This window comes from Halyomorpha halys, unplaced genomic scaffold, assembly GCF_000696795.3.
Source record: "Halyomorpha halys isolate HHAL.00 unplaced genomic scaffold, Hhal_1.1 Scaffold516.1, whole genome shotgun sequence".
In the NCBI taxonomy this organism is placed as follows: Eukaryota; Metazoa; Arthropoda; class Insecta; order Hemiptera; family Pentatomidae; genus Halyomorpha; species Halyomorpha halys.
The window spans coordinates 44,370-58,142 of NW_027115901.1; the positions used below are offsets into that span (position 1 = coordinate 44,370).

Consider the following 13,773-nt stretch of genomic DNA (forward strand, 5'->3'; position numbering starts at 1 on the left):
CTATTGAGGTGTGGTGTAAAATATGGGCATCGTTGTAAAACATGGCTTATTGTTAAATTGTTATTGCAATACTGGCAGTTCGGAGGTGTTTCTTTTGATATAAGATTGGAGTGGGTGAGCCTCGTGTGACCTATTCTCAGCCTAGTCAGTACAACTTCGGGGCGGTTCCAGTTGTTTCCCCTTAAAATATCTTTATTGTGTTGAAGAGATGTTCGGGGATGCGTTAGAAACAGTAAAGACATATTAAAACGATAATTTTTATTTGGTATTGGTGCGGTCGATTTCCCAGTTCAGGGTGGAATTACTCAATTTAAGCGTGAAATCGTGGATACATGATTTTACCGATAACTGCCCAGAAAGTAACTCCGATGGAAAGGAAGACAACTTTCACTTCTTGGGTACCTGTCCCAAATATAGTAAAATTAGAATAAAATGTTTTTTTGTAGCGGACCTGCTCTCCAGAACAATCATTCACCTTATTAAAAGGCTCTAATTGGAGAGCTCTTAGTAACTATGTACGACGGGCTACACTAGAAAGAGCTCAATTGGTTAATATTTGAGGAATTTATGCCATACCGAATTTTGTTACTATTTCTATGTTTTTTTAGATTTAAAAAAATTTATGATTATAAATACTATATTTTTATTTAAAATTATTGACGGGTTAAAATCATTGTTTTTAAGTTATAAAAGGTATTTTTTTAAAGTTTGGTTATTTATGTTTTTAGTTCCACACAGACTTCAACTGAGGGTTGTTTTTTCGCAGGCTGTGTTTTTTAAAAATTTTTATGGAACTTTTTTTTTAATTAACACATTTTAAAAAAATAATTATTTTATTAACTAAAAAAAAATTAATTTAAATCGGTACCACTAACAACCCATGAAGGGTCGGCCAGAGGTTCAGTACTTTGTAAGGGGGTACTGTTACTAGATCAATGGTTGTACAAGGAGGTGATTTGGTCAGAATCACACTGGACCGCAAGATTTTTTCCCAATTCCCCACGGCTACTGTTTAACAGAAAACAATTTTCTGCTCAGCCGGATTCGAACCCGGGTCCTTGGAGTTATTAGCACCACGCCTTACCACGGAGCCACTGCGATCCCTTAATTAACTTAAGGAGATAAAATGGAAAACATTCTTGCAAGGTTGAAAATATATTTCCGGAAATCAGAATAGTAATATAGACTAATTATATATCATTGGAAAGCCTAAGATTTTAAAAAATATATACATTTTAAATATAATGTCGTAGAAGGTAATGGAGAAAGATAAAAAGTGCATAAATAAAAGATCTCATGCGCATTTTAGTCACTTGACGTTTTCTTGTCCATAGCTCTTAAGTACTTACTTTTTTATTTTCACTGAACCTATTTATGAGCCTTTAATTTCACAGGATGACCAAATTCTTAGTACTTTCATATTTATTCTATAATTTCACTTAATCTCCATAAAATCTTAGTATTTATAATATCGATTCTATAACAATTTAACATTGAATAAATGGCTAAGAGCAGATGTACATTTTATGCTAGATCTACACGTTTGTCACTTGCCACAAATCTAAGATTTGTACAAATGGTTGGTAAGCAAAGGAAGCAACAAACGTCTGCATCCAGACACTTGTTTTGTTCTTTTGAATTTTGCCGACTATTACGTTAGATTAACATATAAAAATGAATAAGATTGCTATATGTTTATATGAATAAACATATAATTTATGAATGAAAATTAATATAATAAAGATAGGCAAAATGAAAGGAGACGTAAATATCAGCCAAGTATGTGGTAGACAGAGATGGGAAAAAATTAGCTATAGCTAAAGTTGCCATGGATACGACCCTTTTTCATGAATGAACCATTGATAAATAAATATAGTACCCATGGTAATTTTAGCTGTTAGTTTCATAGTTGTCCAACTCACCCAAGGTGGTAAATCTATAAATTCGATATTTTTTCTTGAATTGTTCAGAAATTTGTTAATTTAATTACTTAAACATATAATGACATAATAAATTTAAAATACAGTTACAATTTTTCAGCATCTGAAATTCTTAATTGGCTAACGAGCTTTAGTTTATTTATATTTACACGATAAGTCAAATATTCTTGCGGCTTAAGGCTGTTGAAGCTACAAATAGTTCCGTAAAGTAGGTTGTATTTAGAGTTGAGAGCTCTATCAATGTGTATAGAGTAGAGATGATTCTTAACTTTTTCGATAATTATATATTTATTAGTAAGTAAATAACTTGGTTTTAGCTCTTCAAAAAGATCGTCCTCAATATAATTATTTTCTGCTTTTTTTTTTTTTTTAATTTGTGAGATCCAATTACTAGTACTAAGAATAACTATTTAATTAATTTCTAGGAATAAAAATTTCATTCGCTATGTCATTAAACTACTAAGTCACACTTTTCTATATTGTTTTGAGAATAACTATTTAATTATTTTTATAGTATTAGGAATAACTATTTAATTATTTATATGGTATTAGGAATAACTATTTACTTATTTATATAGTATTAGAGAATAACTATTTAATTATTTATATAGTAGTAGGAATAACTATTTAATTATTTATGTAATATTAAGAATAACTATTTAATTATTTATATAGTAGTAGGAATAACTATTTATTTATTTATGTAATATTAAGAATAACTATTTAATTATTTAATAGGAATATGAATTTAATTCGCTATGTCATTAAACTACTAAATCGGACGAAGAGTGTATACTTTTCTATATTGTTATGAGAATAACTATTTAATTATTTATAGAACTTTAGGAATAACTATCTAATTATTTATGAAGAATTCGGAATAACTATTTAATTATTTATTAGGAATCAAAATTTAATTCAATATGTTATTAAATTATCAAATCAAATTAAAATATACACTTTTTTATATTGTTTTAGATTTTAGAAATAAGTATGTAATTGTAAAGTATTTGTAAGGAAAAAAAAATTAATTCGTTGTATTATTAAATTATATTGAGATGTTACAGTAAGCAACAGGAATTTACCTATGTACGCATTTATATCTATGCTTTCATTATCATTCAATTCTAATAACTACTAACAGGAAAGGGGTCAAACGCAATGGCTAAAAGATGTATATATTTAGCCAATAAACTATCTATCTATCTAAATAAAAAATAAACCACTAGAGTGAGTTAACAAGAATTTAAACAATGTATATATACCAAATCGATAGGATTTTAAAATATACAATCTTAAACTAGAGTTAGATATTAAATCTGAAGGTTGGGGAAATAATTTAATCCATTAAAACTCGAAGATTACAAATATTTGTTTTGTCAGTTCTGAAGTAATGCTAACTAAAAACAAACTTGTGGATGCAGCATTTGTTCTCTAAAACACTCAATGGGTCGTCTACAGATTCAGGCAAAATTGTTCCAATATCCACATGCTTACGCATGCGCGTATTTGTTATAGTTTGGCAAACGTAAAGAGGCACCTCATTTTAATTAACTGTTTTATTTTTTGTATTTCTGCCATACTTCTGCAAAAGAAAAATGTTAAAATTTTTGAACGATAAATATTATAAAATGTACTTTTCTGGAAACTGTTGTGATCTGAGTTGGTCATTAAGAACTGTACTCATTTGTTAAATTAGTACGGGAAAATATTGAATGATATAAAAATATCTGTTCTGAAACAAGCAAGGATTAATTTCGGAGTAAAGTTGTGAACGCACCATATTTTTCAATAGTAAAACTCCAAAGATGAAAAATACTTAATTCCGTTGAAATAATTACTATTGTGTCACTGTTTTAGGGCCTAGAAAAAAAGAAACCAAAAGAAGAACAAGCAAAACTCCAAGAATTCCTTTTTCGTTGGGACAACTGAAGGCTCTCGAAGAAAGATTCCAAATCAGCCCTTACTTGAACAGCGAAGATGCAGCATACCTTTCTTCTTTCCTACACCTTTCGGAACAAAGGGTGAATATATATGAAATATTTTTTAACCTTTTTATTTTTTATGATAAAACTATAAAAGAGGGACTCCTGTGCAGTATCGTAGCAATAGGCCTTTTCTAGCCGAGGGAGTTGAGTTGTAACCTTAGTAACCTGGTAATTGTAGAGGCGTCGGTTCGAATCCGGCCTTTTTGACCGGCAGGTTGATTTTTATTCCACTGTCTCACGGAATGAAACTTCGACTCTGGCTAGAACAGGTTTGTTACCTAGAGGATAACTCCCGTATGTGACCAGGTACATGCGAAGTTAGTTTTTCTGTTCCACCTGTCATATCAATGAATTCAGGTCTGTTCCAACAACCACTTCTGATTGTTCGGAACTGTACGAAGCATACGCAGTACGGGTTTTGGGAGCAAAAAACCCACACTGAGCACATCTGTAACATCCCTTACAGTCAGATGTGGTCGTTGGAACAGACCTATTATGTCACCATAGTTATTAAATAGTTAATATCACTAAATCATTCTAATTATTTTCAATAGGGGTATTCATAATGTGTAAAATGTAATATGGTTTACCATGTTAAATATTATAAGTACAGGATTGTGAGTAGCCCTATTTAAAGTCATAATAAATGCTAAAGAACTCCTAGCGGATTTTTTGATCAACTTATTTTATAACCTTTCCTTCCAAAACTTCATGTTATTGTTTACTTCTAAGTTTTGATTAAAGTAATTTATTACAACATACCTAAAGTAAGTGAAAAGTATGTGAAAGTTTGGCAACTGAGTGCTTTGTTGATCTGGCTTGTGAGGAAGAGAATCAAAATGAGCTAATTGACAACTGCCATTACATTATTGTTATCCATTGCTATATTAGTTTTTAAAAACATTCAAAACAATACACAACACAAACCATGTGCAAGTAAGTTAACACGACAAACAAAAAAGTGACGAGCTCAGCTGGTCTGTTGAGTGACTTCATTCTTCATTTAACAGAGCTAGTAACAGACTCTCGACCATGTTAAATGTTATATCATTTTAACATGGTAAAAGAAGGAAATATTTCTCCATTGAACATGAGTTTTTCTATTTAACACGCTTTAACTTGTTAAACTAAAGATCATGAATACCTCTAATATTTATTCTGCAACAATTTATGATTGGATAATAAGCAGAATGTAAATTTTAGTAAGCTATTATGTTTTGGTATTTCTAACATAAATTTTCACAAGAAAAATGTTAATATTTTGTAAAGAGCTATCTCTCTTTGTTAAAATTACTTTTCATTCCTATGTTCAGATACGAGTGTCAACTAAAATAATTTCAACTCTAAACAAGGTGTAAACTGTGTGATATGCGCAATTCATGTATATTCTATTATAATGTCTCACAATGTTTATTCTTTTATAACTCCAACGTTTCGGCCGAATCAGCCATTCTCGAGGATGTCTTATGTATCATATCACAGCAACAACCATGTCATAAAAAGGTTTCGGACTATTCTGTACTTTGTCAAGTGCAAATTGAATAAAATTATAATAAGTGAAATAGTGAATAAAAATAGTTTAGTTGGCAAAGGCAGAATAGTATGCAACTTTTTAATGACGCTGTTGTAGCTATGATGTTACGAATAAGATATTCTTAAGAATGGACGGAATGGCCGAAACGAGGGAGTTATGAAAGAATAAATATTTTGAGACTATATGGATATTTTTTATTGTAATCGATAAACAAATCAGTCTTGAACAAGAAATTAAATTATTTATAAATAATATTTTTATTTTTTGTAGGTGAAAGTGTGGTTCCAGAACAGACGTGCAAGGGAACGCCGTTTAAAAGGAGAGGAACTTCCTGTCAGCGATGAGTCGGAACAATCTAGTGAAACGAATACAGGAACATGGTCAGCGTTCCGTGCGATATGTTCATTTATTGAAAATATATCTTCCAAAAGTGTTCATAAAATTCACCAGGACGATAATTTATTGAAAACTTCATATTAAACTACTTCATAACATAAAATTTTATTTTACATATATGTAAACAATCACCATATTTAAACGCTATAAATAAAAATACTAAGCCAAAGGAAATCGATTTCTTATTTATAAAGGAGTTGGTTCACAGGTTACATGGTGACACTAAGTCGAAAATTGAAGTTTTGAGATAGTCGATGATATATATATATATTTTTATGTTATGGAAATAGTAATTTTACATTTTAGTAGCACGAGCAGATTTTTATGATGTTAATGCATTTTTTATACTTTAATCATTTTAGACTGGAAAAACCTAATATCTCAAAACTAAAATTTTTTACTTTTTTCACTAGTAAGCTGACAAATTCTATAATTTGATTAACCACGACCTTCTCTCTCTATAACTCCTCATTCCTCACTTTCCGAATTTTTTATTCTCTGATGCTTTTTTCTGAGTTTTTCTTCTCATGGAATAAGGATCGATTGCGACGGAATGATACCAGAGAAAAACCAAATATTTGTTCAATGTTCACTACAGAATCGACTAGTTGGTCATTCCTGAATTAAAGTATGATTCATAACATACCTTTCATTGTACTCTTGAAATTTTAAATAGAATCTCAGTTCAAAATCTAGGCATTCAAGGTGCGTTTAGACAACGTTCCAGAGAGCCAAAAACATTCCAAAGTCATCTTGTGCATGCTAGTAATATTTATATTTACATTAATTATATGTAGAAATAAGCAGAGCCAGCGTCAGGCGAGCCCGCGCCTAGGAAAAAATAATACAGTAACTTAAAAATTATGAAAACAATTTACTGTTACTAACAAAGATATTTATATATTAGAATACATATTTAGCGTATGATAAAAGTACGTGATACCATTTATTAGAGATTTCTTAATTAAGTTTCATCGGTTATTATTTCTGACCCTCGAGGATTTTGATCCTGACGGTGGGCTTGAGAATGAATTCCTAGGCATGTTAGTTTACTATTTGTTTTTAAAGTCTTATTATACATATGTACAGGGTGTTTCAGGGTTAAGTGTCCTCACTGAAACTATGAATTAAAAAAAAGTTATTTTGTTAAAAAATATATATTATCGTTTATTTATCCAGTAATAGATTGCTTTGTTTGCTATGTGTTGTAGTAACTCGATGTATTTGAGCAGCATTGCTGATTAAATACAGCATTTTTGTTAAAGCTTTGTTTAGGAGACTAATGTCTAACGATTTTCATTGTTATAAATTATTTAGGTAATAATAAATAAACTAGTATGTGTTTCAGCTATTTCATTAATGGAATTTAAGTATTAATATTCATATTAAATGGGATTCAAAGTGAGCTAACGTTATTTTTAACCCCATCACATTATAAATTCTCATAAATAAGAAGAAGAAAAACGAAGATATCATGCGAAATAACAATGTTCGGACCCATAGTTAAGTACCAATAGAAGTAAGTATTACTGAATTTATACCATCGTGGTAATTGAAACCGGCTATTAAAATCGTTTATTTTTGTAGATTAAGGTTGTTACAGGGTTTATTTGAGAAATTTACTCAACGTTCACAGTCTTGTTGTTTATAAGCATCTATTTCTAATATTAAATCGAAAATTTTGGTCTAATTGAAATAAAATATTTCGATTTTTACTTATTTATCGATTTTATTTTATTCGATTCGTTATTTGAATTTTGTTTCACGGGAATAGTTAATTAAAATAATTAAATATCCTCATAAAACAAAAGTAAACATTATATGAATATGATTTAACAACTTTTGCGAAATTATTATTTGAATTTCTTATTAAAATCTAATTTTGTATTCCTCTTTGCTTTTGTAGCTCTATGTTTGAGAGCCAAAGTTAAAAACATTTGAAGCTGCATTATAACCTTCCCTCTAACGCTTAACCACGCGGTTCCTCTGTATGACTCAGTTATGACTTTGAAGTCATTGTGACAACAAGTGTGGTGTAATTTTAAGTTTTTGTAGTCATATTATCACGAATTCGTTTAGGTTACCGCAGTAATTATGAGTCTACTTCTTTTTTCAATAGCAGTTAGTTTTATTAATGCATTTCTTCCTACTATTACAAAGAAGGTAAGTTTTTGTACTTAATGAAAATACTCTCATATAAAAATTATCTTACTTGATAGAAATGGAAATCAGTCTGTTTATATACTATAATTATATCATTAAATTTCTAGTTTGATTAATTTTATTAGCTTTGTTATTGCAATGTTTTAAATTTCTAGCTATCAAACCATTTTACTAAGAGAAATGAAACTAGTGTAATAAGAAAGGAGATTGAGAAAATTCAAGCGGAGATGAACACTCTTTCCATTAAAGATGAGTTTCCCAAGTATGCAAGATTGCAGAGGACGCTTACTAAACTTGTTCAGGAAATCAAAAAAGAAGGTATTGATTAATTACTCTGGTTATGTAGTACATGTATCATTCTCCACACAACTCATTCCATTTATTTTTACCTAATTAGTATTATTGTTTTAGATGAAGTTTACAAACAAAACAAATTGAGGCTATCATATAGCATTCAGTATGTGGTGCAGGGCGTTATGGTGAGTTAGTTTTCACATATAGGATGATTTTATTGATAAAGTGATTTTTTTTATTAGTTGTCAAGTTTATTTTTCCACATTCACATGTGTGTTATGTTATTACCATCAACCTGTTTGTTAATAGTTTGCCTTAGCTATTCCTCTCAAGTATTGTTGAAAATTACAAACTATGGTCATAGTTGGATTACGCGATTATTGTTTAAAGCTTAAATCGGATACATTGACATTCCTTTAAGGTTTTGAAATGTCGTAAGAGAAAATATGTTAATATACAAAATAAACTCTTAAAGGGGTAACTTAAAAACTTAATATACAGAATGCTTCCAGTTCATATTAGCTCAACCGCCACTGTAAAAGATTCCTTGTGAGGGAATTGGAAGTGGAAGTCGAGAGTGGTAATCTATTTAAAGCAGTAACAACAATATTGTAAGTTAGAATTTTGAATTTCGCACCATTGCAACTTGTTTTATACATCATACTAGGCAATATATTGATAGTATTAGTGGAATTTCAGATTGTGACTCCATTGTTTTATTTTAAAGACTAAATAAAGATACTTGCTTATTCAAAGTTCTTAGCCGGTGCTTAAAAACGTATCTTACAGCAAATAACAGATTCCATAAAATCTCTTTAACCAAATTTGTGATGATTCATGCACAGTCACTTATTTGACTAGTTTTTGTTTTACTTGTTATATGTAATTTTTAGGTTATTAATTTATATAATTATGTTATAGAACCTGATTTTAATTAATATAAACTAGCATTCTAAATTGATACAAGAAGATATATGGTGCAGTTCAGTTTTTCGTAAATTATACCATTTTGCCATGTTTTAAATTAAAATTGATATTAAACTATTCTGTTTATAATAGCAGTGCATGGGGAAAAAAGAATCTAATCATATTCTATATATATATTTTTTTTGTTAAAGACGGTAAATAAATTCTATCTCTTCCATAGTATCGCATATCAGTTTCTTTATAATACTAAGATCTCAGTTAATTTTTTCCATTGATATTGTTTATCGGCCTAAAAAACATTCAACAAATGTAAACCAACTCAGGGCAAAAATGAACTTATATTGGGCTGCCAGCAGAAAATGGCTAAATCGTCTATTTCATATGGCATAGGGGGAAAAAAAATTTCATTTTTTCTAGTAAATGAATAGCTGTATTGAAACCTTCATTAAATCCCAACAGATGACAGATTGCTCAAATTTAAAAAAAATTGGCTTTCATTATTTTTCTTCTGCACCTTTTAATTGTAGAGGTATGTCCTGGTAATAAATAATATTAAGGACAACAAAAATTCATTTCTAATTTTAGAAAAAATTTCATTAAAGGACCTTAATATAATTATTATTTTTTTGTCCTTTTATTTTATTTATTATTTTTTTATTTGAAGTTTATGACTACTCCCTAAAAAAAAAAAGTGCTAAAGAAACCAAATCTTAGTAATCGACAGTTGTTTAAGAGCTTTTAGGAAGTATTTATAGATCTGAATCCAGAAAATTTCAATTTTTTTTAACCAATTAGTGAAAGTGAATAATCAGCATTGAATTCAGATTTATTATTCAAAAAAGGAAATCGGTCCTTTACAGGGAAATTTTAAGAATAACTTGATTCTTAAATATAATATAAATAACTATTTAGTATAATATAAGTAACTATATAGAATATAAATAACTTGATAGATAGTAGCTTCACAGCCCCATCACTATCAGTAGTAAGACAATTATTATATAGTTTCTACTATTAGTGTTTGCAACATTTGCTGCTCTGCTGTTAGTCTTGACAGCAACTATCATACAGTTAGCAGTATGGCAAAGGCAATTACCTGGAACTTTGTGGCTCAATCGCCTGTATAAGTAAGAGAATTTATCAGGTTCGGAAAGGTTATGATACGTTTGTTTACAAAATTTGAATTTCTTCCCCTTATGCTTTATTTCCAGTACTAAGGGTTTGAACGACAAAAAATAGAATAGAAAATAGAAAAATAGAATAAAAGTGCTCAAAATATCAAATTAGTGTTTGGGACAGTTGCTGATATTAGTCTTGACAGCAACTATCATTCCGTTTGTATTATGGCAGGGGCAATTATCCCTAAAATCTTTTTTTTTTTGTATTTAAAAAATTAAAAATTAAACTAAAATTTATTCAATGAACAATTTTTATTTTGCAGCTGTTCAATAATTTTAATCGCGTAGTATTTTTAAATAAAACTCATTTCATAACATTTATTTCTCAATTTTAAAAATCAAAAATTCTTTCATAACAATTTTTTCCTAAAATTAAAAATACGAATTATGCAGTAATTGATATCGTGAAATTTATTAGAATAAATTAATAGTCATTTTCGTACACTATATCTAATTGATCAGTAGTTTCCACTTATAATAATACCCCAGTTAGAAATTGTGGGGTGAATACTACAACTAGGCAGGTATTATTGAGCATGTAACTTCAATTCAGCTTTTCCAGAAAAGTAAATGTGTAAACTTGTCTAGTTATAGGAAGGAATTTTTTTTAACTTAATTATTTTTTAATATAATGTACTTGTGGATCGTTTACAACATATATCTAGTTATAGTAAGTTGTGCAACTAACACAGTGGTTAACAAACCTAAAAACTTATTTTACCATTAAAGGGGTCTGAAAAAAGTATGAAATTTTTTTTGTTTTTTTTTTTTGTTTTTTTTAATATGACTTATTAAATGACCAATACATTATAATGCTTATTTAAAAGAAAAAATATTTTGCATTTTTAATTACTTGAAAATGTAATTTTCCTTAGTTATACGTATCTGTGTATGTGCAGCCCTTTTAATTTTATGTGGTTCTATGTAGTGGCTCATTATAAATTAAATAAATTTCACATTTTATCATTTTGTATTCTCTATTATTTTATGACTAATCATTATCTCTTATTACAGACTATACTTTCTCTCGGAATGTTCTGGCTTTTCCGATTTCATCCTGTGATCGAGTTTCCTGGCGAATGGATTTACCCTCTAGGAAACGTATTATCATGGCCTACACACTCTCCTGGTTCTATCAGCTTTCCAGTTTGGTTTCTTATTACCAATTCAGTCGCGAAAGTTGTTGCAGGAGCTTAAAACGATACTGAGATACTCATAGGCAGTGATTATTTGCTCAATGTAAAGTATTTTTTCTGTGAATGAAATAGACAATTGTTTGTGGTGAGCCTATTTTATTGTCTGATTACAAATCGTCAGTGTAATACCTAGAGCTGATACAATAAATTAATAATTTATAACTTCTAGTATTATTTTTCTTTTGTATAAATATATATATGTTAAGTATTGAAATGACTTATTGATTGTTATCAATATCTTAATGTTTTTTTTTTTAACCACACATCCTGTTTACTGCTTTTTAATACTTTTATATATTGCATACAGACAGAAATTCTTATAACTCAAATTTTATTTTTCTGAATATTCAATTTTATAATTTGGAATTACAGTATAACCTTGTTAAATGGATTATGATACGTTTGTTTACAAAATTTAAATTTCTTCCACATATGCTTTATTTTCAGTACTAAGGTTTTGTACGATGAAAAATAGAATAAAAGTTCTCAAAAAATTAAAGCTATTGGTAGATTGGAATAATGAGAAATCTCATGACAAACTGTGGTATGTTGTTTATCTTAAAATAAGCAGCATTGAAACACATACCAATATAACTCTTTTTTTAAAGCTATAAATTTTCTATTGTTTCCAAAAAAATCCATACATATTAAATATGCACATTTTATTGATATTGTCACCATTTATCAATAGATAGATGACTATCTTTTTGTATTGAAAACCCAAGGAATAAATGAAAAATTATATGGAAGGACATTAAGTGCTTGAGTACTTCCAGCCGTAAATGTCGTACAAAGGAGGTCGTAATGAATTGGTCATGCAAGGCTCACTCACTCCTATCTCAACACAAACACCTCCAAAATGTCAATATTGTGACAATTAGGCATATCTTTGGAGAATGTCCATGTTTTACTTTGCACCTCAATTGTTTGGGATGGAGCCCAAATTCTATCCCAAACTATTGAGGTGCAAATTAGTGCAAATGACAATTAGGCATATCTTTGAAGAATGTCCATGTTTTACTTTGCACCTCAATAGTTTGGGATGGAGCCCAAATATTTCAAAAACCCTTAGAGATGATAATAAAACAGTAGAATTTGTGTCTGTGTTTTCGAAGTCAAAAGGATTGTTGTCACAAATATTACATCAAACAGAGGGGAAAAAATATATAGATTATTAATAAATACTAAAATAATAATAATAATAAAACAAATGTAAGCACAAATTAATAAGAAATTAATGGAGATGACCAGTGATTTTTTCAACTACTTGAAAAAAACAAACAATTAACATTTTCTTCTTTATAAATAAAAATTGGTACATTGCGACCTCTCTTAGTGGGATCCTCTATAAATGAGTCTGTCACTTCAAGAAACCTGCCTATTTGGAAATGGAAAATTAAGTAAATGAAAATTCTCTTGTATTAATTTCCCAAATGAGCCTCTCTATAGATAAATTGACTAACTCAAATTTCAACATTTTTCAGAAAAGAACTTTTAATTACATTTCTTGTTGCAAAATTATGACATTATCTTTAAAACATGTTTTGGCAGGAATATAAAAATATTACATTTTAATAAAATTTACCTTTTGCTTTTAACCATTTGTTAAATGCTCAATGGTTATTGAATCAATACTAAAAATACTTATGATATTATGGAGGTAGACAACCTGTAAGCTGAAGGGCTCAAATATAGATTAAATTAAACTAAAAAACTAGCTATTTAGTCATTATTGTGACATGAAAAGATTAAATCAGGCTGGCGAAATAGAAAAACGAACTGCTCATGTGCTCGGCTGGTTCAAAGTAGTTACAACAGGCATAGATATTTTGTTAAATGTAAAACGTTTTTTTGGTAAATGCTAAAAGTTGTAAGTACAGGATTGTGAGCAGCCTAATTTCAACTACGTGTTATATGTTAAATACAGAGCAGCTCTTGGCACATTTTCTGGGCAACTTGTTTTGTAACCTTGTAATCTTTACAAGATAATAAAATCTAACAGCTTCGTCATATCATCTATTTTCCACCTCAATTGTTCCTTGTTTCCTCTCCTACTTATTTATTAAGTTTAAGTATGTCCAAAACAACATAATAAAAACACAAACCATGAGCAAGTAAGGTATCACTGCAACAAACAAAATGGTGAAAAGCTCAGCT

At 29.2% G+C, this 13,773-nt stretch overlaps 1 protein-coding gene and 1 non-coding gene across 2 annotated transcripts in view; both read left to right on the forward strand.

Moving 5' to 3' along the window:
• Positions 1-6,022, forward strand: part of LOC106683770 (uncharacterized) — a 24,013-nt gene extending 17,991 nt beyond the window's left edge. Inside the window, exons 2-3 of the transcript XR_010844988.1 lie at positions 3,801-3,964; positions 5,733-6,022. This is a non-coding gene — a transcript (uncharacterized protein). The remainder of the gene's footprint in view (positions 1-3,800; positions 3,965-5,732) is intronic.
• A 1,779-nt stretch (positions 6,023-7,801) lies between these two features.
• On the forward strand, positions 7,802-11,778 carry LOC106683768 (guided entry of tail-anchored proteins factor 1). The gene is made up of 4 exons (XM_014425444.3): positions 7,802-8,021; positions 8,177-8,339; positions 8,433-8,500; positions 11,435-11,778. Exons 1-4 carry the CDS (start codon positions 7,953-7,955, stop codon positions 11,615-11,617), a joined length of 483 nt encoding a protein of 160 aa, XP_014280930.1. The 5' UTR covers positions 7,802-7,952; the 3' UTR covers positions 11,618-11,778.
• The last annotated feature ends 1,995 nt before the right edge of the window (positions 11,779-13,773 follow it).

Coding starts and splice junctions, on each gene's coding strand:
- LOC106683768 (XM_014425444.3), top strand. CDS start 7,953: ATGAGTCTACTTCTTTTTTCAATAGCAGTTAGTTTTATTAATGCATTT. Junction 8,022..8,176: donor TTCCTACTATTACAAAGAAG/GTAAGTTTTTGT, acceptor TTAAATTTCTAG/CTATCAAACCATTTTACTAA. Junction 8,340..8,432: donor TCAGGAAATCAAAAAAGAAG/GTATTGATTAAT, acceptor TTATTGTTTTAG/ATGAAGTTTACAAACAAAAC.